General features: G+C 40.8%; 3 protein-coding genes across 7 annotated transcripts in view; 2 read left to right on the top strand and 1 right to left on the bottom strand.

The window, feature by feature from the left end:
• Window positions 1-2,683: 2,683 nt before the first annotated feature.
• On the bottom strand, window positions 2,684-8,760 carry thap7 (THAP domain containing 7). 3 transcript variants are annotated; one of them, XM_026350269.1, is made up of 5 exons: window positions 8,691-8,760; window positions 7,177-7,256; window positions 5,540-5,677; window positions 5,318-5,443; window positions 2,684-4,712 (listed from the first exon to the last, which is right to left on the bottom strand). In XM_026350269.1, the coding sequence occupies exons 2-5, from the start codon at window positions 7,254-7,256 to the stop codon at window positions 3,362-3,364; spliced, it is 1,695 nt and encodes a 564-aa protein (XP_026206054.1). In that variant the 5' UTR covers window positions 8,691-8,760; the 3' UTR covers window positions 2,684-3,361. The 3 variants fall into 3 exon arrangements, with proteins under 3 accessions (XP_026206054.1, XP_026206056.1, XP_026206055.1); XM_026350271.1 differs by having other exon boundaries at window positions 5,318-5,428; XM_026350270.1 differs by having other exon boundaries at window positions 8,679-8,753.
• A 2,097-nt stretch (window positions 8,761-10,857) lies between these two features.
• Window positions 10,858-15,958, top strand: LOC113154111 (protein TMEPAI-like). Its single transcript, XM_026348117.1, has 3 exons — window positions 10,858-10,954; window positions 12,619-12,770; window positions 15,431-15,958. Exons 1-3 carry the CDS (start codon window positions 10,858-10,860, stop codon window positions 15,956-15,958), a joined length of 777 nt encoding a protein of 258 aa, XP_026203902.1.
• A 4,550-nt stretch (window positions 15,959-20,508) lies between these two features.
• Window positions 20,509-27,556, top strand: part of arhgef1a (Rho guanine nucleotide exchange factor (GEF) 1a) — a 30,267-nt gene continuing 23,219 nt past the window's right edge. For 2 of the 3 annotated variants that reach the window (XM_026347554.1, XM_026347553.1), the window contains exon 1: window positions 20,509-20,749. In XM_026347554.1, the coding sequence (XP_026203339.1) occupies window positions 20,657-20,749 (93 nt within the window). In that variant the 5' untranslated portion in view covers window positions 20,509-20,656. Of the gene's footprint in view, window positions 20,750-24,117; window positions 24,225-27,556 lie in introns of those variants that run through there. The other variant, XM_026347555.1, reaches the window with a different exon arrangement.

Below are 27,556 nucleotides of genomic sequence, written 5' to 3'. Positions count from 1 at the left end.
GGCTGTGGATCGAATGAAAAGATCATTTCAAAGAGGACATTTTGTGAACCTTTTATACACTGTGTGTGTGTGTGTGTGTGCACGCACGCTTGTACGCTTGATCTGTATACTTGTACATGACAGGGATCTTGCTTATTTAGTAAGCATTTCCAGGAAATGACAATAATATGTATCCGACATGATGATATGAAGACAGCCGCCTATGAAAAAGTGTATTTATATTGTAAAACAGTTTCTTAAATGTGGTACAATTCTAAGGTATTTCAATCAGTATTTCCATTTGTGCTACTTCATCCTTTTACTCACCTACATTCAATTGATAACAATAGTTACTTTTATAACCTGATTAATAAAACTAAATCATCAAACTTGAAAGTTATTCATCAGTATGTGAAGTAAATCAAATTAGAATTATTCAATTTAAATCAAATAGTCAACACCAGTGTATATGGTAAGAAAACAGCTCCATCTTTAAATAATCTTACATTAAAGTAAATGACCTGAGTAGTTCTTCCACCACTGGAAATTAGAGTCAAGTATCAAAGGCAAATGTGCTTAGATAAACAATGTCCCATCGGACTACCAACCATCTACAATGATTTCTACAGCCATGGCAGCTCAGGTGGAGGAGGAGGTGGGACGTGCAAATCTGAGGTACTTGTACTTGACTGGAGTATTTTCTCTTTATGTTAATTTTACTACAATAAAATTCAGAGGAAAATATTGCACTTTTACTACAATCTCAAATAATATTGTATTTTATTTATTTAATAGTAGTAGTTCCTAGTTGTTTTTCTAAGTGTAGTTAGAAACTAACAAAACAAAGTGAGTGCTGAAGTATCACGATGCAGTAAATGTCAGCATGTTCAGTGGTTAAAATCAGCCCCCTCTTTGGTGACTGCTTTTTGGCATTTTTCAGGCATGAGACCTGGCAGACTTAAGGGAATATTCACCTGTGTATTGTGTATTAACAGTGAAAATGTGATCAACTCAGACCCTCAGAATATAAACGCTTGTGTAACATCTTTGGTTCTTCATTAAATGCAAGATCCCCCATTGTTTAGTTTACGTGATACTTAGTTTAAACATTAAAACACATTCAGTTAGTTCTTTAAACAGCACAAGTTATGCATCTGAGTAAAAAGGTAACAGGACATTTTAGGGACAAATAATTGCAAATTTATTTTCCCATTTGTCACATTAGTAGGGAACATATGTCATTCACAGACTCTGTATTTTTGCATAATGACAGAGGGTCATCCCTCAATGTAACTAATCCTATAAAACGATTAAAATTTTTTGCATTAATTGGTCATAAAATGTGCTCTGATCTTCATCTAACATCACAACAATAGAAAAACACAGTCTGCTGAAAATAATAATACACAAATATTATATGTTTTCATGTTTTTATTGAACATAACATGTAAAGTGAGCCAATCTTGAGTCCAATCAGTGTGATGATATTGGATGTGCTGCTGAAAGTTGTCCTGCCCTTTAAAAACACACACCAGTTTTGGGTTCACTGGTTTCAAGAATCACTGCCTGATGTGAACCATGCCTCGCAGAAAAGAGCTCTCAGAAGACCTACGATCAAGAATCGTTGACTTGCATGAAGCTGGAAAAGGTTAAAAAAGTATCTCCAAAAGCCTTGATGTTCATGTGTCCACGGTAAGACAGACTGTCTACAAATGGAGAAAGTTCAGCACTGTTGCTACTCTCCCTAGGAGTGGTCGTCCTGTAAAGACGACTGCAAGAGGTAAAGAAGAGTGTCAGCTAAAGACTTACAGAAATCTCTGGCACATGCTAACATTTTTGTTGACACATCTACAATAAGGAAAACATTAAACAAGAAAGGAGTACAGGGGAGGACACCACGGAGGAAGCCATTGCTGTCCAAAAAAAATATTGCAACACGTTTGAAGTTTGCAAAAGAGCACCTGGATATTCCACAGCACTACTGGCAAAATATTCTGTGGACAGATGAAAACAAAATTGAGTTGTTTGGAACAAACACACAACACTATGTGTGGAGAAAAAAAGGCACAGCACACCAACATCAAAACCTCATCCCCACTGTAAAACATGGTAGAGGGAGCATCATGGTTTGGGGCTGCTTTGCTGCCTCAGGGCCTGGACGGATTGTTGTCATTGATGGAAAAGTTAAATCCAGAGTTTATCAAGACATTTTGCAGGAAAACGTAAGACCACCTGTCCCCAACTGAAGCTCCACAGAGGATGGGTGATGCAACAGGACAATGATCCAAAGCATACAAGTAATTCAACAAAAGAATAGCTTCAACAGAACAAAATACAACTTCTGGATTGGCCCTGTCCTGACCTCAACCCGATTGAAATGCTGTGACATGACCTTAAGAGAGCCATTCACACCAGACATCCCAAGAATATTGCTACACTGAAACAGTTTTGTGAAGAGGAGTGGTCCAAAATTACTCCAGATCGTTGTGCAGGTCTGATCTGCAACTGCAGGAAATGTTAGGTTGAGGTTATTGCTGCCAAAGAAGGGCCAACCAGTTATTAAGTCCAAAGGTTCACATACTTTTTCCACCCTGCACTGTGAATTTTATGTTCAATAAAAACATATAACATAAACATATAATGTTTGTGTACTATTATTTTCAGCAGACTGTGTTTTTGTATTGTTGTGACTTAGATGAAGATCGGAGCACATTTTATGACAAATTTATGCAAAACTCCACAAAATCCCTCACATACTTTTTCTTGCCACTGTAAGCAAGCAAGCAGTTAATTGACAGGTCATAGATATAAAATGACTGAACTAGAGGTGTTTCCTTCTTCTCTGAGACAATATTTGTATCACAGCTTTTGGCAACTTAGTCCACAACTTGTCCATCCCACTCGAACAAGTGTTTTTTCCTACATGTCATACATGGTGGACCTGCTGCTGTGGTCTCCACCATCCCACATATTGTTATTAGCATTAACATTCTTCTCTTAGCATGTAATGTCAGACTACACTTGTAGTAGGTTTTTTTCTGAGCTTGTCAATGCTGCTGAAATCTCACTGCTAATGAGGGGATTTGTTTACCTTGAGTACCATGGAAAATAAATTCCGAACCATCTTTTCAGAATGTTGGTACTGACTTAGTACACAAGTATCAGTTCTCATGATATCCCTTGTTTGTGCTTGGATGTGTTTGTAATACAACGATGGCGCTACACATAAAATCACCCATTTATCCAGTGATGTTCACCTTTCTAAAGTGACTAAACACTGAATATGCCTTTAAAGCTGCATAGAAAAATGTGTGGCTCTCCTCGATCATGTGCGTTGGGTTGACTGGTGTTTTATTCCAGAGGCCGGTAAATTAACATCCTTTTAGTTTAGAAACTCAGTGCTCAGCTGAAGGTGAAATCCCTCCAGGTGTTCTTTAAGTTTTTCCCTCACATCTTCTCTCCGTTCCACTGATGCACTAGTAATGTCACAGTGTTCATCACCGCCTGTTTGAACTCTGCTCAGACCTCTACTGGTCTCTCGCATGTGTTCCAGCTCTCCTTTGACGCCTAGTCCTGGAACCAATATGGTTTGTATTTCCTCAGTGTTTTCCACTTTTACGAGGCTTTGTACTCCATCTTCAGCAAGGACCGGCACCAGAATGACTCGTCCCTCAGCTGTACCATGTATCCAAAACTGCTGCTGCATGTCCTGGTGATGATCCTGATCCACAGCATCAGACTCTCCTTCACACCCATTAGAGGGCATCAGCTTCTGCTGAGAGGCTGAAAACTGCAAACTCTGCTCATGAGTATCAGGCAGACACACTCCAGCAGGGATTGCATGTTGAAGACCTGGATTTTGGAGCAGGATTTGGGAAAGTGTTACATCTGAGTCACTGGTTTCTACACTTTTTCCGAGCCTGATGATCTGTATGTCGCTGGCATTACGAGCTGTGTCACAACTACTGGTTTCAACACTTCTTGGAATCCTCAGTAACATGTCACGGTCTGTGGGCTCGACATGCTTCCCCTTTTTTGAAAGTGTGAGTGCTACCTTACCACCCACCTGCACCTGCCCCCGTCCACAGTAAAAGCAACATCCTCTCTCCTCTTCAGGCCAGTTCTTGATGTCTGGAAGAAAATAACTGCCCAGCTCCATCTGCTCCACACATCTGTCATCAAACAACCCCATATCCTCAAATTTAGCATCCGTCTCACCCTCCTCCTGATTAGAAAGTGTGCCTCTTCCCTGTGGCCCCCCTAGAGTCCAGCTCCCTCTGTTTTTACAACTATCACGTGATGCAAGCAGAGTGTGCTTCAGCCGTTTATCGCGGAGTCTCAGCACAGTGCTCCGTAGGCGGTACTCCCTCCTCCTGGCTGCATGCAGCTGTCGTAAGGCCTTCTCCAAGCAGTCAACAGCCTGGTCGTAACGTCTCCTCCACAGCAGGGGGCAAAGCTGAGCGTAGCTGTGCTCCTTCGACAGGTAGAAGCCTGGAGGAGGGGGCAGGCGCCTCATGTAACGTGACGGCGAAGAGGGACGAGATTCTGAGCGTGGGGAACAAGGAGATTGTTGTTGGGGGAGCTGCTCCACCCCTGATGGCTCTAGGGGAGATACAGGTTTGTTTTCAAGACTCTCCTCAGCTGCTGCCACTGATCTCTGAACTGTGGGTTCAGGTTCTGATTGTTTCTGATTCTGATGAGGCTTCTCCTGATCACCTGAGCTGGAACTCTTCCTACAGAAAAAAACAAAAACCATTCAGTATGTTTCTACACTCATTCATCCAACCCTCGTCACCAGTCTGCATATACACACATTTACACAATATCTTGGTAAAATACAAGGCTTCAGAAATTGAGGTCTTAGCTGCAGCTGGTTTGAGTTGATCACATTAGGAATGCACTGCATTTCTCTGACAGGTTTATATTAAGTAGAGATATTAAGTAAGCAACCAAACCGAAATATCTCAACAACTACTTGTGTTTAGTGCTGATTAGTTAATAAAGATTTCAACATGATGGGGAACATGGTAAATTTGAAGCACAAGAATTGTCATTTTGAGAACAAATTAAATCTGTTCTGTTGTTTTGCAGGTTCACGACAAGTCAGAACCATCAAAAGTGGGAAGTGAACAATACATAGCAGTAGTCGTTCCATGGTGATACTAACTACCAACTACCTAACTGGTCTAACTGTTGTTGACAGATAACAAACAGTGTAAAACTGTGGGCTAGTATCGTTTTACCAGCTACTGACCTGCTGACCACACACTGTCGCATGCTAAGTATGTCCACATTCTAGTCTACATAAAGAGAAAATGTGACTGTGTCACTTGTTTACCTGACAGCAGCGGCTTCTTGTTTTTGCTGTGTTCCTGCTCTTTTGCATTTAGATGTTGAAAAGGACTCAAATACTGTAGGAAATGCATCTTCCTTTAGTCTTCTGATGCCACTGCGGATGAAAAGGCTAAACACATTTTAGGTTGCCATCTAAACACTGCCAGCAAATATTACAATAACAGAATATAGAATTAACTTCTAGCCCTGACTCAAATCTACAGACCTGCATCCAGTCAGCTCAAAGCTCTCAGGGGTGAAGTGTTTGGAACAAAAGTAGACAAAGTCAGTCTGAGGATCCCAGGAATCTGCACGGTGGGAGTTGGTAATCCAAAGGTTCCTCCGAGTTGCTCCTTTTGGCAGTCTGGTCATCACAATAACAAATTATTATTGATAAAATACAATAATTTGATAAAATTAGCTTTGTCTTCTGTATTTACTTCACCCTGGTTAAATATGGAGATATTTAAGATCATAAATACTAGAAAGAATACCCAACACAATCATTAAATACAACATGCATAGAGTTATGTGGTGGGTGTGTTGGCTGTTTACACACCCATTAGACATAATGCCACAACCAATGGTAAAACATGTTTGTTCTCCTAAACAGCGAAATGGACAATGAAAGATTGGATTTTATGTACTGCATGATTCCTGCTCCTGATGTTGCCAGAGTCTAAAGGCCATCATGTACTCTCAGTCCTCTTCTTATTCAGCAACTCAAATATACAGAATACAAAAATACTAACTCTTCTTGTAAATGATGAGCAAAGAGGGAAGAAACATAGTTGACAGTGAGCTTATTCTACTGGTTGCTGAAATAATAGCTCAATGCCTGAGCTAACCGTATATACACGTGTAAATTACATGTAAATTAAACTTAATTCAGTTTTTTTTGTATAAAACTTGGACCTATCTGGACTCTTCCTAGAGTTGGCTGTGGAGCTTGAGATGATCTGACAGGAAGAATGGGATAAACTGGCCAAATCCAGGTGTGAGATGCCTGTACAGACTTACCCATAAAGACTAGAAGGGGCTTCAACACAGTCGCTCTATTGAAATTGCTCATGTTTGCATCCGAAAAAAATGTGTTGGAGCCATTCTAAGATCAGAAGGCAAACTGCCCCATTCCTTTGGTACTAAATGTTCTCTCAGTGGGCTTTAAAGATTCCTAAGTCTAGTCCTACTCGCCACAGTCAAAACATAATGACTATTCAAATAATCAAAAATCACATCTCTACTGTGAAACCTTCTTTTCTCAATGGTTGACCTTCTTGGAACTATTAGAGGCTCTATGAATCACGTTTTTGACCTCTCTGTGTCTCTCTTCTCTTTATCTCTACGGTTCTACATACATCCAACCCAAACAAAAAAGTAGCCTATGTCATTATCATCACCATTATTATTATTATTAGCTATACTACAAACAAACCAGGCTGGCAGCACCAATCTTATTGGAAGGTAAATTCTGATCCAGGAAGATGAAGCCTGCAATGTTTTTGTTGAGCACTTTCAGATTCCAGAGGACAGGTTACAACTGTCCCACGAGTACATCAGTGCATGCATTCATTACAGAACACAGAAAAAGGATTCACTCTGAAAGTGGAAACTTACAACCTAGAAATAAATTGGGACATAGTTTTTGGGTTGTTGCTATCAGCGGATTTATTCATTACCACCTTAACATTTCAGCAGTAGTTGAAAGATCCAACATCAAAATCACAAGCTACATTTATTATAAAACAAACATTTAACCAGCCAACAAAGCAGATTAGCTGAGTATTTATCTTTTACTGCTGACCCTCATGTTACTAGTAAACTGAACAAAAGCAAGTGACTGTTTCAAGTTCACAATCTCACTTGTGAAAGGTGATCCCAGCATTTCGAGTCTCACGGTTGTCCCGAGATTTGCAGCCACCTGCCGAACAATGTCTTGGCATCTGAAAATGTTTCAGTGGAGAGAAAGAGCAAAAAGATGTCAGCTTTGTATTTTGAAACATTAATAGGTCAAATTGTTAATTCTGCTGTAAGAAGAATATCATCTGAACAAAGAACAACATTCATTGTTGAACTTAATACAGAAGAGAAACCCAGTACAGCTCTTTACCAAGCAGTCAGCTGGTTTAACCTTTTGTTTCCTTCACTGACTTTGAGGATGCTTATTAACTTATTACTGCAGCTGATCTAACATTATCTTTGTCTATCTGTACTTTATTTTTCATTTGATGTGTTTTATTTCATTTTATTTGTCATGACTGATTTTATTCTAATTAATTTTACTTATCCCGCTGTTTGCAACATAATTTTAATACTTTTCCTACTTTCAGTTCCCATTTTTCTAGACGTCAGGGATTTCTTATTCCTAACAGTAGAATCAATATTATGATCTCATTTAATCTAAATCTCTAATCTTCTGTATCAAAATCATATTAAAATCATCTTATAATCATGGCTGCAGCTTGGGATTTTTTTCATTTACTGACTTTTTTCAGTCTACAAAATACCAAACACAATAATGACAAAGCTGTAGGATGATGTCCAGAGTCTAAGACTACTTCTTCACGTGTCCAACCAATGGTGCCAAAAACAAAAACACTGACTTCACAATTAGAAAAACAACAAATCTTCATTGTAAGAAAAAAAAAGCTTGACTTTATGCTTGAAATTGGACAAAAAAAAGACAGAGATGCATCCTTTTTTCAGCAGCACATCAATGCATTTGATTCTTAAATGACACAGCTGATATCTATCTATCTATCTATTTTCTTAATGTAAAAATATAATAATATAAAACAGACTGTATTCAGAGTCACTATGTACAGTGATTCTTTCTATTGAAGTGTCACATTCATTCCTGTCTGTATTATGAATGAAACTGATCACGCAGCCGCTGCTTCGTTAAACTAACACCTAGTAAAGATTTTTAACAGCATCATCTCCACATGTATTTTTCTCTTCTTTAACTATATTAGTTATATCTTGTACCCTCGCTTGATGGCACTGTCGTCTGCACTGCGTGATGCTGTGAGGACCATGAAAATCGACTTTTCCATGTATCTGAACTGTTGTGTTACTGTGGTTGTTGCTTCCTTTGTATGTGAACAGACTCCTCGTTATGAGTAAGGTGTAACATGATCTTTAACATGATCTTTAACATGAGGTGTAACAAACCGACGACATGAATCTTTCACCACTGCTCTCTCATCGTTTTCCTGCTGCTGCCGAACTTTGCTACGATTCGTATAACAAGCTAGCCCGGTGCTATTAGCCCGCTCTAAACATCACATTCATGATGCGCGTTTCAGTTTTCGGTTGTTATTAAAGTTCAGTTAACACTGAAGTAAAAGATAATTCATACATACTACAAATATTACCCCAGCACTGCAGATTTCGACCTCACGGAAATGGCGGCTCTTTCCTTGGTCCACCTTCTTCCTCCTTTCGTCTTCTTCTTCGCTTTCTTTTTGACCTTTGATGGCGGTTTGCAGAAAGCGTCCTGGAGCATTACTGCCACCCACTGGAAGGAGTGAGTCCACGTTACTCCTAACTTAGGAGATAAAAAAATAGAAAGGCTGTCAACAACAATATACCCAAGGGGATCAATAAAGTATATTGTTATTATTAATCAGTCGTTACCCTGAGGGAATGCTATGGTGGACTGTCACTGGAATGACTCCCTAGTTATTACTTTACTCTTATTTCTTTCCTGGTCTTGTTCAGTTCACCCTGTTTTTCCATATCACTGTAACTGCACACTCAGATCTTCTCACTTTAATTATTTGATGTATTAATTTGTGTATTTAGTTGTTTAGATTCCACTAAACAATTAAACATCAATAATGACACCCAAGTGGTCTTAATGTATATTGTTCTAGTACTATTTAGTACTAGATTGCTCAGTTTTATTATCAGAAGTGAGCCAGCTTTACCCATAAGAACCCAGACCCAGTTTTACTGAAAGGAGAGCAATGTGGAATATGAAACAAACCAAATGGACCATGTGGAACACATTTGTTAAAGTGTTGGTGACACGTACTCAAGAGGAGTTTACACCTGGATAAAAAGACATACTGCACTTGAGAAAGTTAAACTATTACCCATTACAACAAGACATCTAGTACTCCATGTTGCATGCTACGCTGCCAGACAGGAAATTATTAAAATAAAATAAAATAAAATAAATAAAAAGTTAAACCAAATAGGTGTTGGTGACACCAGTGTCACAGTGGGTTCTTCAATCTCTTCAGAACCATTGTCAGTTTTACACTGACATCTTGTGTTTAAGGTTAGGTTAGGTTCAGGTTGGGGGGTTGGCAAGTTGTAGCCTCCCTCCCCCATGTTAAGTCTCCAGGAAACGAATGAAAAATAAATCCGCTGAGACCTAAACAGCAGCTTAATTCCTCCATCAGTGGATACTGTAGGTCTGTGGGGTTTTGTATCCTGTGCGTTTTATTTTGGAGCTTATTACCTGTGGTTCTGAAATACACTGAATGTCTGCAGCTGTCTTAAGGGGCCTACGTAATACATGCATGGGGGCCGCTCTCCAACGACAGCACCTCCATCTCTTTCCCTCCCCCCATGGAGCAGTGACAGGAGGAGAGAGGGGAGGCGGAGTCCAGCTCAGAGCGCATCACGGAGACGCACTCAGCAGTCTGCTGCTCAGCTGAGGGACCTGCGCGACTTACAGGCTACTAGATGAGGACAGTCCACGCACCACACACAACATCCAGGGTCGTGATGTAGGCTGTGTGCCCGCGGTGGGCACTGACAGGCTGCTGCAGGACCCGTCGCTCCTCTCCGCTCCCCGGCATCGCGGTGCGTCCTGCTCTATTTCTAACAGTACGGTCCCGGGAAGCTCCAGCAACACGAGAGCCAATGGTTTTTGCTCCTGCAGATGCATTAGACCCCAGAACCAGGGCATGGATATATGTAAGTAAGCCAGTTGTATATTTCAAACTAATCTGAACAATTGAACAGATCCTCCTGCAGAGGAGAGGGTGATGGAGAGGTCAAAGCTGACTGTGTAGAACTTCCCTATGACTGAACGTCTGCTTTGAGACACAGGCTAATTTATGATGAGGTGCAGTCAGCAGAGTTTGTTGTCCTGAGGCTGGAGCCCATCGCACTCTTACGTCCACAGACATAGTTGGTTAAAAGTCTTTCATGTGTGAGTGGATTTGTGAGCTGAGAGCAGTTCCATGCAGTATGTGTACTGGGTAGAGGGAGTCAATGCAGCATGTCTGTGAGGGATAAACAGCAGAAAGCGCCGTGGTAATGAGATGCTGAGAGATGGATGGTGTCTGTCTGTGTGTGGACAGGTCTGGTTGATGTGGAACCCACCCTCCCCCACATCATCTACTCCCCCCTGCACGTCTCCAGTCAGCCCAGTCAATGCAGCACAAAGACACTCATGGAAAGCAGTAATGATCACATGGTGATATTTAGAGGTACAAGGACATGTGACATCTTGTCTTTGCAGTGTGTAGTGCAGTGTTTAGGAACTAGAATAAGGATGGCAGAGGGTCTGTCTAGCTTGTTATTATGTATGTGAAGTGTGAACAGTTGAATCTAGTGGATGGTGTACAGGAGGCAGCTGTAATGTTCGTCTATAAGCTGGAAAGATGTAAACCAGACACAGGTAAACAACACATATCACCAGTGATACCAGAATCACATCATCTCTGCCACGGTGGTCAGAGCTACACCTGACAGCTGAACATGCACATTGTTACATTTAGACTGTATGTAAAACACTGCTAACCTGTCTACCACTAAACAGTTCAAACATAATATCACTTGCAGAGCTGCGCAGAACCTTCAGTTCAGACCACTTAGGAAATCGGATCGGTGTAAGACTGGGCGTCAGCACCCATCTCCAGTAGTGTCTTGTTAAGTCAGCATGAAAATAGTAAGAAATACAGTTCATACACTGGAAAAGAGGTTTTCAGGCTTCCTTACTAAACAGCAGGTCCAGTTCTGCTCCTAAAAGGCTGATGTGAGGCCTTTGTGGTAGAAAGGTAACAAATGCTGCATTAGGGAAGGGGGTATGGCGAATGGCTGATGAGATTATTAAATGAAACACACAGTCACACAGACCTGATTTATTAGCAATGCACCAGACTCCTCATTACAGGCGTCTGCTGTCTCAGCTCGCTCCTCCCCAGGGTCAAGGGTGAAAGGTGAAGGTCGGTCAGTCACTGCCAGAGTCTGAGCCTTTGTTTCCTCTACTCTGCTGCTTCCTCTTTGTTCACATAGTGGATCAACGTATGAAACATGTCTCTATGTTCTATCAGCTTCACTCAAACCTAAAAGAAAAAACCATTGAAGTATGACTGTGAGCCTCATTTGAAAACAGCGACAATCAAACAGAATCTATAAAAGTATAAATATGTACTGCGTGCATGTTGTGGCACTAATGTATCTGGTTACTTCAGTGCACCACAGACATATTTGTGGTGGTTAGTGCCAAAAGAAAGAAGGTGGTTCTCCAGCCCAGAGGACGCTGCTTCATGATTTCTGAATGGAATTTGATATTTTGGCTCATCAGACCACAGAACAGTTTTTCACTTTGCCTCAGTCCATCTTAAGTGAACTCAGGCCCATAGAAGTCAGGGGGGCTGGATTTTCTTGATAGAGTTTAAACTTACACTTGTGGATGAACTGTATAGAGGTGTTGCTGAGCCCATGCAGTGATCTCCACTACCCAATCAACCTCTGGGTTGTGGCAGCAGATTCAATCAAATTAAGGTTAGGTTTTAAATGACTTGCGAATCATTTTATTCTGTTCTGATTTACTTCCTCCGCAGCATGCCTGTATAATTTCTGTAGTATAAAACAGTTTACAACGACAGCAGCAGCTCCATGAGACTACTGAAATGCAGCAGTGAGCTGACAATGACAATTCTATGTTTTTAGAATATTTACAATCATCTTCACCATCTTATTTAGCGTGTTGGTATGGTAACCTTTACCTTTGCACTGAGATCCTGGGTGATGTTCTAGCTGCTGCTTGGCTCTGTGAGACCACTAGCACAGACCCTTAGGGTTCGGATAGTTCTCTTCATAGTATTATTGGTGCCAGCCTCAAACATTTTAGTAACTGTTAGGTTGGTAGGTTGGTGAATTGGTATGCTTTGACTGGGTAGGGAGTAATGCAGGAGGATTAGGGGAGTATCAGGTGAGCACCAATGCTGTTAAGCTGTAAAGTAATACATGTGATTACCCAGTAATACATTAAACATATACACATGAAACTCAAATTTCTAATTCTGTGTCTTTCTCCCCATGTCTATGTGTATGCAGCTGAACTGGAGGTTGTTCAGATAACAGTAATCCTGCTGATGATGACCTTCATGATAGTTGTGATCATCTGCTTACTCAGCCACTATTGGCTGCCAGCCCTGGCCTTCCTCAGCAGGCTGAGCCACACCCAGAGGGACCAGGCCACACAATCGGTAGGTGACTACTTCCTTACCAACGTCCACTGGTGGCCAGATGTTTGAGCTTAGTGTATTAAGAAGAAAGATTTTTATTTCATAATAGTCACAGCTTAGAAACAAACAATGACTCCAATGACAACACGCACGCACCCAAGTTCTTAAAGTATCTTCTGCATGCTCACAGAGTCTCTTTAGAGTGTCAAAGTCAAACACAAATGCCGTTCAGTCCTAGAGAAGTGGAATAGTTACTCTGGGATCGCGACACAACACATGACGCGTCACCATCTTTGTTTTTGTGCAGAAGAAACTGTCATCCTTGGGAGATTCCTATTTTGGTCCTATTCTAGGACCCGACCACCAAGACGACACTGAATGTACACCATGAATGTACACTTGTGTCACTATGTGACTTAAATGTATGTAATACATGATGAGAGGCACAAGATGGGGCTCATACGCCTCAACATTATTTAAGGTAAAGAGCAATGCAAGGAAATTGAATTATTCATTAGGTGGTATTCTGATTGAGTGGGGTGAACATGGGGGCCATGTCTCCAGACATAAATAATGCAAATTTGATGTGCATAGCTTTGGAAACAGCTGCTGAAGGACAGAGGGGAAACTGTTAAAAGTAATGAATTTAGAAAAATCGAAACAATTTTGGTGAATCAAATGTCAGTGGTATGTTTAAAATACACTTCCTTTTTATAAAAGTGAGTGGAAAAGGGGCAATAATAGCAGCGTTTTAAAATGTCAGACTGAATAGTGCATACTGGCATTTTCACGCTACTCTGCTCCATGAAGGCTTTTAGAGCTGCTTTTGAATAAACCACCCACAGAAAGTGGGTCTGATTGTATTCAGCAGTTGTTGGACTTTGGTAAATGTCAGGTTGTGTCTTAATGTCACCAGCAGCATAACGAGCATGTTAACACAGTGGTCTGATTTCCCTCGATCAGGACACATCTTTTGATCAGGTTGAACACCAGTAATTATGACAGACTTTAACTGCTTTTGGTTTTAGCCCACATTTCAATCTCAAAATCCAGATCCTACCCAGTGACTTTTGGGGGTCTAAGTGCTCCTTTCAGTGCTCCGAGGGGGGCCACATGGGGATCTCGCTGGCAATCAAGCCTCTGCTTCACAAGCCAAGCAGAGATCTGTGTGTGGTGTCTGGTGATGTCGTTGTTGTGGTAAATAGACAGACAGATATTGATCTGTTATGGTGGGAAAGAGGATGAGATCAGTTCAGTCCGTCTGTCTGGTCTGGGGAAAAGAAGGTCTGAAATATTCTTCTTTTAGGGAAAACCTTTTACTGGGAGAATGTGTTAGCAAAGGTCAGAGGTTGTGTTAAAGAAATGGAAGTGGCTCTTAGCACTTATGTCCTTAAGAGGTCGTGTTCAGTCTTTTGCTCTCTTGCACCAGTTGTGGCCTGTGTAGATTCTGTAGCTTCTCTTCTGTCTGATATTCATGCTGGGTTCTAGGGTTTGGGTTCTGGGCACAGTGTCCTGTTTCTTCCTAAAGAGGAAGAAGGGAAGAGCCTGGTCTTTCTGGCCAGATGGGAAGCTGCAGTTTATTAACAAGGCTGTCTTATTGCATCCTTCAACAGTTTGCTGGACTGGAATGAGCTTGTCTCGATATCTAATGGGTCATACAAAGTTTCCTCTTTGCCATTTTATGGGGTGTTTGGACATAGGAGTTGGGTTTTGGGATTTTGGTGGATCTGACTTGGACATAAGCTGAAGTCCTGTGGCTCTGACTGCTCAACGTGGAGTGAGATGAATCACAAATCCAATAGTAGAACACTGCAAACATGCGCTGACAGGACACAAATTGTTTTACTGACATTTGTCTTATTAGACAGAAGTGTGTTCTAGAGGCATTTGGATTAGAATCAGAGACCTCTTGATCTGTAGTCAGGATCCTAAATGACACCGTGGCTGTGAACTTATTAAATTCTGTTTTCAATGTGATGTAGAACATTCATGTCCTTTGAGTGATTAGAGGGAGACAATGTTTCACAGCAGCATCCGAATAAAGTCAAACACAGACACGACAGATGACTGATCATTTTCATGTCCTCAAGATACAAACATGCTTTATTCCGATACAGACTGCTGTCTGGCCAAAGGTCCCGGTTTGTCTGTCTCTACTGTACACTGGGTTAGGGTTAGCCCTGTGATAGACACCTGTCTAGGTTGTACCTCTGGGCCTGGCAGCTGGGATTAGTTTCAGTCACCCCATGACCCTTAGGCAGAAGTGTTGGTAATGAATGTAGGGTTAGGGTTAAGCCTAACTAACTCACTAATACTCAAGAGATAAGATTCATCTTCATCTCATCAACCTGCTGCCACTTTCTGTCATAAAAACTGTGCCGAGCAACTAAGGCTCCCCCTGCTGGCTCAGGCGAGGAAAATATGCAGCCGTGATTTCAACATTCACAACTCAAATTAGTGTTTTGCAATATCAAGTTTGCAACTGAACTGACGTTTTACATTTTCTCTGCAAAGTGAGGGTGAACTTTGAACTTTTGAACCAACTGTTTACACTAGCACTGAGATCAGACTATGCGTTGAGCAGAGGAATCAGGGTCTTAGTCTAGTCTAGTCCACCTACCTTCGCAGCCTGTGTCTGGTAATTTAAGTTGTATCCTTTGCTCTGTGTGTTTGTGTTTCAGGTGGTGTGTGGACACCTGAACCGCAGGCTTCAACCGTTCATGCAGCAACAGCTAGTGTGTCGCCTCCAGCCCACCTACCCTTATCTGCAGCAGGAGATCGTCAACCTTCCCCCGCTCATCTGCCTGTCAGACAGGGAGGAGTTCCTGCCCTACAAGGGTCCCTGCAGGTTACAGCTCCACCCTTCAGAACCGGAGCTGGAGCTGAGAAGAGCCACGGTGCGCGCTCCACCTAACAGGACCGTCTTTGATACTGATACCACACACTTTTCCTTACACAGCAAGAGGCTGCAGGTCCCCAGCAGTAACTCTGTAACCAATAATGCTAATGCCAGGATGGAGGATTCACCACCCTCCTACAATGAGGTGATGGGGGACTGCCACAACTCTACACCCGGTGGTTGCCAGAACGACAATAGAGTGCCCCCCACAGACAACAGGTCAGGACGTGCCAGGTCACAGACAGTGTTTCATGCTGGCAGCAGTGGCCCTGACAGTGCAACACAGCCCTCCAGTGACCTTAACAGCTGATGACAGAAAGAGGAGAGCTGGTCTGTACTGACCAGTCCCAGTTCTCCACATTTCTTCCGTGACTCGAGGAGTTTATATGTCATATTAGAAGATTTGCAAGATTTTTTATTAGGTACTGAAACCTCTGCTTGGGTCTGTAAGCTGACACTGTGGACATTCCGACTGTCTCAAAGAGGATGTAGCCGAGTCGTATGAAAGTTAGAATGATCTCATTTGATGTTTCAGGCCTGTGAACAGTGCCTCCCTCAAATCCCGAAATCAGGGCCACGATTCACACTGTCATTAGCCATGGGGACGTACAGTAGAATGTGTGAGCAAATCTGAACTTGCACTGGTTTGTTTAATGCTATTTAGATGTCTGTATTGTTTGTAGGTCTTTTCTGTGACAGAACTCTGCTCCATCTAAGAGGATCCACGTGTTGCTGGTTTGACTGTGAGCTGATACAAAGGGACCTTCCAGCTTGGATTTGGATTTCACCCCATCAAGCACTTTAAACTTCTGATAAAACAACAGTTCCTGTTGAAGTCATGCAAAGCTGAACGTCTTGGCCTCGTCACATATAAATGACGTTCCTATGCAACTAAACTGCCGTCTCAAACACATTGTATTCTTTTGACTACAGCATTGTTGGTTTTATAGCTGGGTTTGTTCCAGCTGTGAGCAGCAGAGTTTCCCACCGCTGGTTCACAGCCAGACTGGGGTCTGACTTCAGATGCTTTATAAGAAATTCAACCAAATTGTAATCGTTCTCTAAACACAGTGCGTTTGTTGCGAAAACTTTGGACTTACATAGACAGTCCTGCACTTTGTATCTACCCCATCCACCTCCTTCCGACTCATTATCTCTTAATTAATATATATGTTAATAAATTATACCATGTTTCAGTCATTTGAAGGAACACATTGTTAGTAAGATGTCATTGGGCAAATTTTGCAGTTTTGTTGCATAGGAGCAGAATTTTCAGAAGACAATGTTGAGGCTTTAGTGGGTCTAGTGGTGAATACCTGAATACCCCCTTCTCCCCCTCTCCTCCCTGTCCAAGCTTGATCGAGCCTATGGTGTTTGTCAGGTGCCATCAACCACAACTGCATTGGAAGGTTTAGTCTTCTATTGACGCTGATCCCTTTTCTTCTTCCTCTGTCGTCCAAGTAATGCTAATCACATAGTCAAGCTGCTACTTTAGTGTGAAATTCCTTTTCTAGAGTCTGCATTAGTTTTGCCTGTTCTTGGCTACTGTAGAAACATGGCATCACAACAGGGCGTCCTCCATGAAAAGGAGGCAACTATTCTTATTTTTAGTTAATCACACACTAATGAAAACACGAATCTATGTCTGCTAACAGACCCCTCATACACAAGTCATACACACCCCCTTTAATAAAATGATTCCAATATAAATTAGTTTACAGAGTATGTTAAGATTCAAGTTTTCAAAGTCAGAGGTTCAGGGGGAGCACAGGATGGTTTCAAACTAAACTTTGTACCTATACTTTTAAACTATTTTAGAGCCATGCTTTTGTGTGAGTGTTACAACTACTTATAGTATGTGTTATTTATTTATTTATTATATGTTACAGCTAGAGGAAATGTTTGCTCCATGTGTCTATTTCCTTGTCATCGGGCATTCTTCTGCTCTTGCTACATGCTGCTGCTATCACTTTTAGTATGTTTAGTATGTTTTCAAGCTTTTATTTAGGAAAAATATGTAAATATCTATATGTCTTTAAACAGTACTGTCCAGGTTGTCTGACTGGTTTCAGCATTTGCATGTTGTATGTATACGAGCTAACTCAGTGCCTGATGGTGACAGTGAATCAGCCATGGGAAACCACTTGCACTTAAACCCCCCACCTCTACTGTGCCTCACTTCCAATGGTGCTTTTTCATCAGTCTGGATCTGTACAGTACGGTATATATAGACTAATATATTATGCACATGCCCTACCAAGTGGAGGTTGTTATTACTGTAATGGTGTGAACATTAAAGTAAAGTGAATACACCAGATAAAAGTGGCTTAGGGTGTGTCATTATTACTGTTATTATTTCTTTCAGTTCTCCTCTGAAAGTTGGTGATGTCAACACTGATTATGTCAGTGGCTGCTCCCTGTTCTAGGTTAGTTTATTATAGTGACTGGGGACGAGGGAGGGGGCTGTGAGTTAGAGAGAGGTGTACAGTACAGTTATTTCAGAACTGAACAGTCCTCCTCTGGTCCAGCTGGTGGCTCCTTGGACAACCACCTAGCTAACCAAGGCCCCACACTGACCCTGGGTGTGATGGCTGTGTGTGAGTGACAGACAAAGAAGACAAGGTGCACAGATAGGCCAGGGAATGGGAAGGAGACAGGGACATCTGGTGGCTAGATGGGAAAGTGAAAGAAGGCAGAGAGGCGACAGGATGAACAGACAAAGGGAAGGGCTGTGACCAAGCAATTATTAGTTCTCCAGTGTAACACGGCATGTCATGTGGCAGCACATCATGAGTTAGTAATTTTATAATTCAAATTAAATTAGTAATTAATTCCGTTAAATGCAGTGAATTAGAGCCCTGTATCCTTAAAGGTGCTGCCTTCAAGTATCTGTAAAGAGAGAGCTGGTTGAAAAACACATTGTCACGTCCATATATATTTGGACAGAGACATAGTTTTTATTATTGTGGCTCTGGACTTGACCACAGTGGATTTGGCATAAACCTCCTAAAACTAGAGCTAACTAATGCAAAAAATGGCTGTAATTCCTCCAGTCGTAAAGGCCCCAGTCGAGGACAGGGTTGGTATACAGGGCCAAACCATCCTTGATCCCAATGTAGACATGAACGGTGTCCCACATGTGTTTTTGTTGCTGCAACATTTCAGAGGAATTCAGCCGTCAGTTAGGCTAAGCTACCTGTTCCCCATGCAAATCTAAACGGACACATTTCTCATTAGTTTCTTCTTCTGTATCTGTTCTGTGAGTTGATTTCTTTCAGTTTAGTTCTTTTCTGACTTTCTGACCTCTCATATTCTTAGTTTGGTTCAATTTTAACTTAGCAGTCCTGTTTTACCAGTGTCCACAAGATATAAGATAGAAGAACAAGCATCAGTGACAATCAAGACGCGAAAGACGGCTGTAGGACAATTATTAAGTCCAATGTAGACTTTTTATCTTAAATTTGAATTAGTTTCTCCTAATTCTGGTTTAGAATAGAAACATTTCTCACTATTTTGATGAGTCAAAATGTTATCATCATTATTTTTGTCTCTCTTTCTTTCTAGTGGCAGGAATGGGCGTCGTAGAGGAAAAGTCAGCGGTTTGCCACAAGCTTGTAACTAACTTCCAGTTAAGTCTGCAAACGTAAACCTCTGCTTTGAGAAAAGTCCTGGCATCAGCAAAGTATCGTCATAATTATCAGAATAAATTACAGTAACCGTGAACGTCTGTACAAAGTCAGTGTGACGTGTATCAAAACATGAACCTGCTGGTGAAATACATCCAGTTTTTATGGACATGTCACTAATAACTAAAAATGTCCGTCTGAGGTCGGGGCTAGAGCAAGTCAGAAGGATTACTCCTCTGAGCGCTGTAGGCGTCTTATAGAGCAGCAGCGTCAGTACAACGTGCACATGTGTGCATCTGTTTGTTCAGTGACTCCAGCACAGTAGCACCGTGTTGAAACACTTCCTGCCTCGGTCTTCCTCCCTGTGCACTGAGGAAGTTCACACAAACAAGAACACACCCTCACACACATATGTGCTGGTCTTTCTATCTTTGCAAGGACACTCATCTACATTTTGTGGCTTTTTAACGTAACCTCAACAACTGGATTCAAGTGTCTAAAACCAACTCTAACCCTAATAACCTAAACCTAAATCTGAACATCAAACCCTGGATCCTATCTTAACCCTCAAACAGCCTTTTGAAGGTGAGAGGACCAGTCGAAATGTCCCCACAAGGATGGTTTTATGGTTTGACAGAAGTTAGTCTTCGTATGTGAGAGCTGCTTTATCTTTATCGTAGTGCGTGACAGTGTCAGTACAATCTGAGTATGAGGGAAGGAACTGGATTAGTAGAAAAAGTGAAACAGTTCCAGTTCGTCGCATCTACAGATTTCTGTCAAGCCGTACCACTAACGTTATTGACTATACAAAGAAATGAACTCATCTGTCCACACATTTAATTTCCTGCTCACTTACGGAAAATAAGAGCCTCGAATACTTGTGTTGCAGTTTTCAGCACATCCTGCTGTCACTCATAAATGTAATATGTGTGATAAAATGACAAGACGATACAAGCTTTAGCCTCTGTGTGAATAATTACTGTCAAACCTGAGCATTTGGAAAATGGTTTCATAGTGGGATGTAGCAAAGAGCAAATAATAGTCTATAGCAGACAGATGAACACTGTGTGCATGCATGTGTGTGTGTGTGAGTGTGTGTGTGTGTGTGTGTGTGTGTGTGTGTGTGTGTGTGGTGTGTGTGTGTGTGTGAGTGTGTGTGAGTGTGTGTGAGTGTGTGTGTGAGTGTGTGTGAGGGGGCGGTGATGATTCAGAAGTCAGATTTCTCACAGGAACAGCCACTTCACTAGAAGCAGAAGTACACTGCAGTTGGCCAGCGAGGAAGGATTTTGAATTTGTCTCTCTGATCTGAATTATCCACTGAGAAGCACCTAAACCTTAATATTGGACCTTTTATTTGACGACTTGCTGACGGCCTTTTGATCATGTCACTGCGAGAAAATGCAGCAGTCCCGATGTCCAGAGTTACCAATCTGTCGAAACTGCGGCAAGAGAGGATGAAGGAGATCAATCTGCGGGTGAGTTGGCATCGTGTTCATCACTGAGACATGGCGTGTGACTGACTTCATGTACTCCTTACCACACAGTGTTTGAATGATGGAAGAACTTACTGTAACTTACTGACTACATGTTAATACTGTAGACGAGTAGTGTGTACTTCTAAGGTGTACTGCGTTCATTTTTCCTTTTCCTGTCACTTCCTTTTTTCTATACCAATGTCTCATTCCCTGTGTTTGTACACATTAGGCCTGAGTGTGACACAGCACACACACAGGCCCCTCACAGGGCCCTTGATATTCTGCAGTCCTGCACATCACTTCTAATCTAGATGTGTGGGATAAGGCTGTACTGTATGTATTTGTGAATGTAGGTGGTGTGTATGTAAGATTGCTTGTACACAGTGTGCTTGCTCACTGGATACTTGACTATAGCAACTGTTGCCATAGAAATGGCAGTGGGTGTGTGTGTGTGTGTGTGTGTGTGTGTGAGAGAGATATTACAGTTTTCCTCTGAGAACACTAGAGACCTAAAACGAGTGTCTAAATAAATATATATAAATAAAGCACACGTTAACACACGTTAGTCAGGTTAATCCCTATTTATTGCTGTATGTGATCTGCATGTGACATATTTATCATGCAATCAGCTGCTACTTGTGTGTTGTCTCCACTTTTCACCTGCTGCACTTCGGCTTGTATGCATGTAAATAAAGATATGTCTTGCAAGAATGAGGGCATAGTGCAAATGTCAGGGAAGCCATTTTCACATTTAGTGTAGCAAGTTAGCTATCCTACACACTACAGAGGAAATGGAACCAAGATGGAAGAGCAAGCAGCAGGCAGAGGTGAACTCTGACTGTATCAAGAAGACAAGATAATTCACTAGTAGTTAGTATGAACCAGTAGAAACTCCACAAGGTTAATACCCATGGAGATTCTCAGTCACCCAGGTCAGGGTTCTTGCAGACGTGCTGGAGTGGCTTGATGTTCTTGAACATGTTTTGAATTTATCTGAAAGACTTTTCCAATTTAACCTCCATGGAGTCACCTTGACTTTTGCTGAGGTCACATATGGTCCCACCTGACCATCAAGAGTGTCGTTAGGGTCAAAACTATTGCTAACTAAACCAACTTATTTTTTTTTGTCCTCTTATCTCATCAGGGTCAGCGCTACGTGTGTGGTGTTGTTACTAATGTGGTAGGAAGGATGCCAGGAAGGCTAATCTTAAATTACCCAGGGTGCTAGTCTATCCCCTTAGGAATCAATCTGGGTTACTGGACCATTTCAATCCTCATAGCAGCTTACAGCTGTCCTGAAAGTGGAACACCTGAAACACAAACAGCCAACACACACACCTGTGTGCGATGACAGCAATCATTGTCTTTTTATTTCTTAGCACCATGCATTGGGAACAACGCCATGTTTTGTTCATATTTAAAAGTCTATCACCATGACTGTAATACACCACTAAGATAATCGTTGTAGTTACAGTATGTTGTTCTGTGTATTGTGTGCTTGAATCAGATAAATGCACACAGACATGTATATATATATATATATATATATATATATATATATATATATATATATATATATATATATATATATATATATGTCCCTGTATATATATATATATATATATATATATGTCCCTGTACATATATATATATATATATATATATATATATATATATATATATATATATATATATATATATAAGTCTGGAAGTAAAAGGAAATGGATCAGAGGTTCAGCAGCTGGTCAGGAAATGTTAGGCTGTTCCACACGTTAAAAGCATTAGACACTTGATTTACATGATGCTTGAACAAAATGTTTCGCTCAAAGATTATTAATCAATTTGCCAAAGTGAGGGAGAGAAAAAGCTACATGTACTGTGTCTATTCTGTATAATCGGGATAGAAATAGCAATATTACAGGGACTTCTCAGTCATCTCAAGACTCTGATGAAGAAGACATTTGTCTGGCAGTTGTGTGCCACAGTGCATCATTGAAGCTGACCAGTCTGTAATAATATACAGAGATAAAAATATTTTACCTGTGTGTTGGTTCTTGAGTATTCTCTTATCGCAACATGATGTGTTATAGCTGTTATAGCTTTCACATTTTGCTTTGTGTGCAGTAAAGTGTGTATAGTTTGCAGCTCTCACTGTCATAAATCAGCAGCACCATATTCTCAGGGAGATGTCCTTCTGCTTGCTGAAAGTAGGTGGAGGAGGCTTCGTAAATCGAGTCTAAGGAAGAACTATTTATAGTTGTCAAACATCTCTCAGAGCGATTCTGCAACACTTGGTTACTATGAGCCCAGATCCCACTTAGGAGAGAGAAGTACATTATTCAGTTCAGGGGGCTGGGTCCAAAGCATAGTTGCGGTTTCTTTTCCCAACAATGTGCATTTAAAGATTTTAAAGAGATTTTTAGCAGTGCCCTCTGTGCTGAGTGAGGTGTAGCGTATGTACGCTTAGAACATGATGGTGACACGTGGGGTTTCTGGGGCTGGTTGGACTGGAAAAGACTGACACTTCATTTCATTTGAAGCTGCAGTCGTTGTCGTCAACTTGTACCAAAGTCACAGAGAGAGGCTGTTTCAATACTTTATTTCTGTGGATTTGTGGGTCAGGACCTTTACATTATGTTTTTTCAATATTTCAATGTTTATTTAATGGGCTGAGTGACTTCCCAGCAGTTCATTCATTCAGTTCATCATTTCACATAGAAGGAACAACTTAGATTTAAATATTCCAGTTTAAAGATTTAGGGTCACTTAAAACAGTTATTAGTTTCAGTGTAAATATACATATTTTCAGTTTTCTAATGATCAATTAGCCTTTATTCAATCAAACACACACAGGACTGATGTTTGCTGATGTCTCTGTATGTCTTTGTAGAGTTTCTATTAAAAACAGCTGTTTCCGGCTACAATAGTCATGTACAACGTTAACTACGTATTTAGATTCATTTAAAACAATGTCTACAATTTGACTTTTTGAACAGTAGTGATGGTTTTAAAGAGGATTCAAAATGAACTCATGAATAAAGTTGAATGAACAAAACTTACATATTTGAAATATAAGTTCATGAGAAAAGATTTGGAAATGCCACTAAATTCCTCTCTGATGTTTTACAATGCAATATTGCTACTGTGATAAGTGATAGTGGTAAAAATTCAAGATCCACCATCGTTTTGTCTTTGTTACATATGAACATCAAATGTAATCAAAAGTCAATCCATAGTTAAAACGAGGAAGCTTGTTCTGTAGCAGTCAGTCAACTCTCACTTCTGCTTTGACAGACGTGTTCATGTGATTATCATGCGATCTTCCTGTTTTCGGAGTAGACACCTTCATCTGAGAAGTAAGAAAATCAGCACAAACAGACGACAAATGAAGAAACAGGGCATTACCCCTGACGTTATGTAGAGAGTCCTGCAGGATCATATGCAACATACTGATGACTGAGGACTAAGTTTAGAAGTAAGTCTTCTGCAGTATGCACATGGCATTTAGAATAAACATCTGTCCTAAATGTCATATTGATTGTGATGAGTGATTGTAATTAAAGTTAATAATGTATATATAGTGTAGGCTGTGGTGGAATTTAAATCTTAATTGGCAACTGTTGGTACATTTACATTTACATTTAGTCATTTAGCAGACGCTTTTATCCAAAGCGACTTACAAGTGAGGAACAAGGCAAGCAAACAAAATCTAAGTCAAGAAGAAACAACATCAAAGCAAAGTGCTATTGAAAAAGTGTTTCTGTTTCAAGAGATGTTAGAAAGGGTAGAATTTATTTTTATTTTTTTTTTTTTTAAGTGCAAAGGAAGATGCAGAAGAGTTCTGTTTTCAGCAGTTTTTTAAAGATTGCAAGTGAGGTGGCTGAGCGTGCAGAGATAGGCAGCTCATTCCACCATCGTGGGATCACTGAGCTGAACAGTTTTCCTTGGTGTCGACTGTGTGGTGCTGGTACCACCAGACGACGTTCCCTGGTTGAGCGCAGTGGACGGGAGGGGATGTAGACTTGAATGATTGAATCGAGATAAGATGGAGCTGTGGAGTTAACCACTCTGTAGGCAAGAGACAGAGCTTTGAACCTGATCCTTGCAGCCACAGGAAGCCAGTGCAAAGATCTGAAGAGCGGTGTGACATGAGACCTTTTAGGTTGATTAAAAATGAGGCGTGCTGCCGCATTTTGGATCATCTGGAGGGGTTTGGTCGTGGATGCCGGTAAACCCATCAGTAGTGCATTGCAGTAATCCAGGCGAGATAAGATCAACGCCTGTACAATGAGTTGGGTTGTGTACTCCGTCAGATAGGGTCTGATCTTTCTGATATTGTGGAGGGCATATCTACACGACCTAGCGACTGTGGCGATGTGATCTGTGAAGGTCAGCTGGTCATCAATGATGACCCCCAGGTTTCTGGCTGACTTAGTAGGGACAATCACCGCAGATCCAATGTTAATGCTGATGTTGTGTTGAGTTGAAGGTCTGGCAGGGAAGACTAGAAGTTCAGTTTTGGGTATGTTGAGTTGAAGGTGTCTTTTTCTCATCCAGGCAGAGATGTCAGAGAGACAGGCAGAGATGCGAGATGAGACAGTTGAGTCATCCGGCGGAAAAGACAGGAAGAGCTGTGTGTCATCTGCATAGCAGTGATAGAGTTGGTAGAATAATTCACTTTTCTATCATTTCAACCGTGTTGTAGATGGGTTTATTTACAATTCAGTTCTTCAAATACAATTTCAAGTCCTGTGAATATAGTGTAGTTAAGCAGTGCTGCCAGTAGCCTCAAGATGTGTGTGCAATGTATCTTCCACACAATTCCCAATCAGTGTCTGTAGTTTTAATTTAAAGCTCTTTTTTAGGTAGAACAGTACTGATTCTATTTTTATTAATCCACATGTGCAAAGTAATTAACTGTCAGATAAGTAAAGTCAGAATCAGAAACAGAAACAGAACCAGTTTTTTGCCAGGTACAGTAAAGGACACTTTACAGCACTAGGAATTTATCTTGATGTCAGTTGCAGACAAAGAATCAAACATATAAAGTCAAGGGGGATACAGAGATAAGGAATACAGCAGGAAAGAAACTGTTCTTGTGGCGCTGCACCATGAAACCATACAGTCCACCTCACTTTGTCAGCCGACTTGTCTCCATAGAGTAAACACACAAATCTTTCTTCTATTATAGAGAAGTAAAGGAACAGGAGCACAAAATGGAAATGTTCCAAACATGGAGTGTTCCCAAAATATTCAAGTATATAGGATCTTAAAACCTAACTAAAATAATAATAATGTCAACATACTTTATTGATCACCTTGGGGAAATTGTGGTGGGACAGGTTCCAGACAGTACATACGGACACTACTACAGGGCTTCAGTGTCTTGTCCAAGGACACCTTGACAGGTTGCCAGTAGGAACCCGGACTGGCGAGAGGACTGCTTTACTCACTGAGCTACTGCCACCCTTATATAGTACTTAGCTACTTTCTGGAAATACTTCATTTAGAGTACATTCCTTTTATTGCTTTGAATATGAATTGGATGACACCCTTCACTTTGTACAGCCTTTTAGTTGAAGGTATCTGTATATTAATGAGTCACCAGAAATTATTTTCCCCTCAAATTCTGAAAACTGTCCAGGCCTTCTTCTCTTTTTAAGACACACCAAGGTCCTCACCTTTTTACATTTACATTTAAATTTAGTCATTTATCAGACGCTTTTATCCAAAGCGACTTACAAGTGAGGAACAACGCAAGCAAACAAAATCTAAGTCAAGAAGAAAAAACATCAAAGCAAAGTGCTATCAAAAAGTGTTTCTGTTTCAAGAGATGTGAGTACAAGAGAGTAGAAAAGTTTTTTTTTGGTGCAAAGGAAGATGATGAAGAGTTCTGTTTTCAGCAGTTTTTTAAATATTACAGTCAAGTCGCTGAGCGTGCAGAGTTCTGCAGCTCATTCCACCATCGTGGGATCACTGAGCTGAACAGTTTTCCTTGGTTCTGGTACCACCAGGCATCGTTCACATGAGACCTTTTTGGTTGATTGAAAATGAGGCGTGCTGTACACTGTACATTTGTACTTTACTTCAGTTCAATTCAATTCAGTTTTATTTGTATAGCGCCAAATCCCAACAGAAGTCACCTCAAGGTACTTTACAGTGTTTAAGGTTTAAGACCTCACAAATATAACTGTATACAGAATTATATAGAAAACCCAACAACCCCACTTGAGCAGCACCAGGAGACAGTGGAGAGGAAAAACTCCCTTTGGAGGAAGAAACCTCCAGCAGAACCAGGATCAGGGTGGGCGGCCATCCACCTCAAACTGTTGGTTACGTTGTTTTTGTTCCACAGTCTTTGAAATTAGTCTTTTATTCATCATTTTTACCTTTGAGACTGTGTTGAACAAATTTGGACTTAACTTCTACATTCATTCTAAAATACACAATTTTCTTGGTGGAGTACTTTTACTTTGGTATTTCAAGTGACATTGAGAATTACATTTACTTTGGTACTTTTACTTGAATAGAAAATTTAAAGTGTGTTTTTCTGTTAAATTACTTGCACTTTAACTTAAGTATTGAGTTTGTGCACTTTATACGCCTGTGCCATTATATACTATTATATACTAGTCATTTAAATTCTGTATATTTGTGTCTCTTCCAGAATGTTACATTAATTACATCTACTGTTACTATTAACATTATAACATTATTTAATCTTTTCAATTTATGTCCTGTATATATTCTATCAAATCCATACTATTTTGAATCAGTCTTTTTAAAGTGAGTGATAGCCTTTCCTTC

Source organism: Anabas testudineus, chromosome 11, assembly GCF_900324465.2.
Source record: "Anabas testudineus chromosome 11, fAnaTes1.2, whole genome shotgun sequence".
NCBI classification, from domain to species: Eukaryota; Metazoa; Chordata; class Actinopteri; order Anabantiformes; family Anabantidae; genus Anabas; species Anabas testudineus.
This window is presented reverse-complemented; position numbering and strand designations above follow the sequence as displayed.

Coding starts and splice junctions, on each gene's coding strand:
- LOC113154111 (XM_026348117.1), top strand. CDS start 10,858: ATGTATGTGAAGTGTGAACAGTTGAATCTAGTGGATGGTGTACAGGAG. Junction 10,955..12,618: donor AAGATGTAAACCAGACACAG/GTAAACAACACA, acceptor ATGTGTATGCAG/CTGAACTGGAGGTTGTTCAG. Junction 12,771..15,430: donor GGGACCAGGCCACACAATCG/GTAGGTGACTAC, acceptor TTTGTGTTTCAG/GTGGTGTGTGGACACCTGAA.
- thap7 (XM_026350269.1), bottom strand. CDS start 7,256: ATGCCAAGACATTGTTCGGCAGGTGGCTGCAAATCTCGGGACAACCGT. Junction 5,678..7,176: donor GCTGGGATCACCTTTCACAA/GTGAGATTGTGA, acceptor TGTGATGACCAG/ACTGCCAAAAGGAGCAACTC. Junction 4,713..5,317: donor CAAGAAGCCGCTGCTGTCAG/GTAAACAAGTGA, acceptor TTTTTTCTGTAG/GAAGAGTTCCAGCTCAGGTG.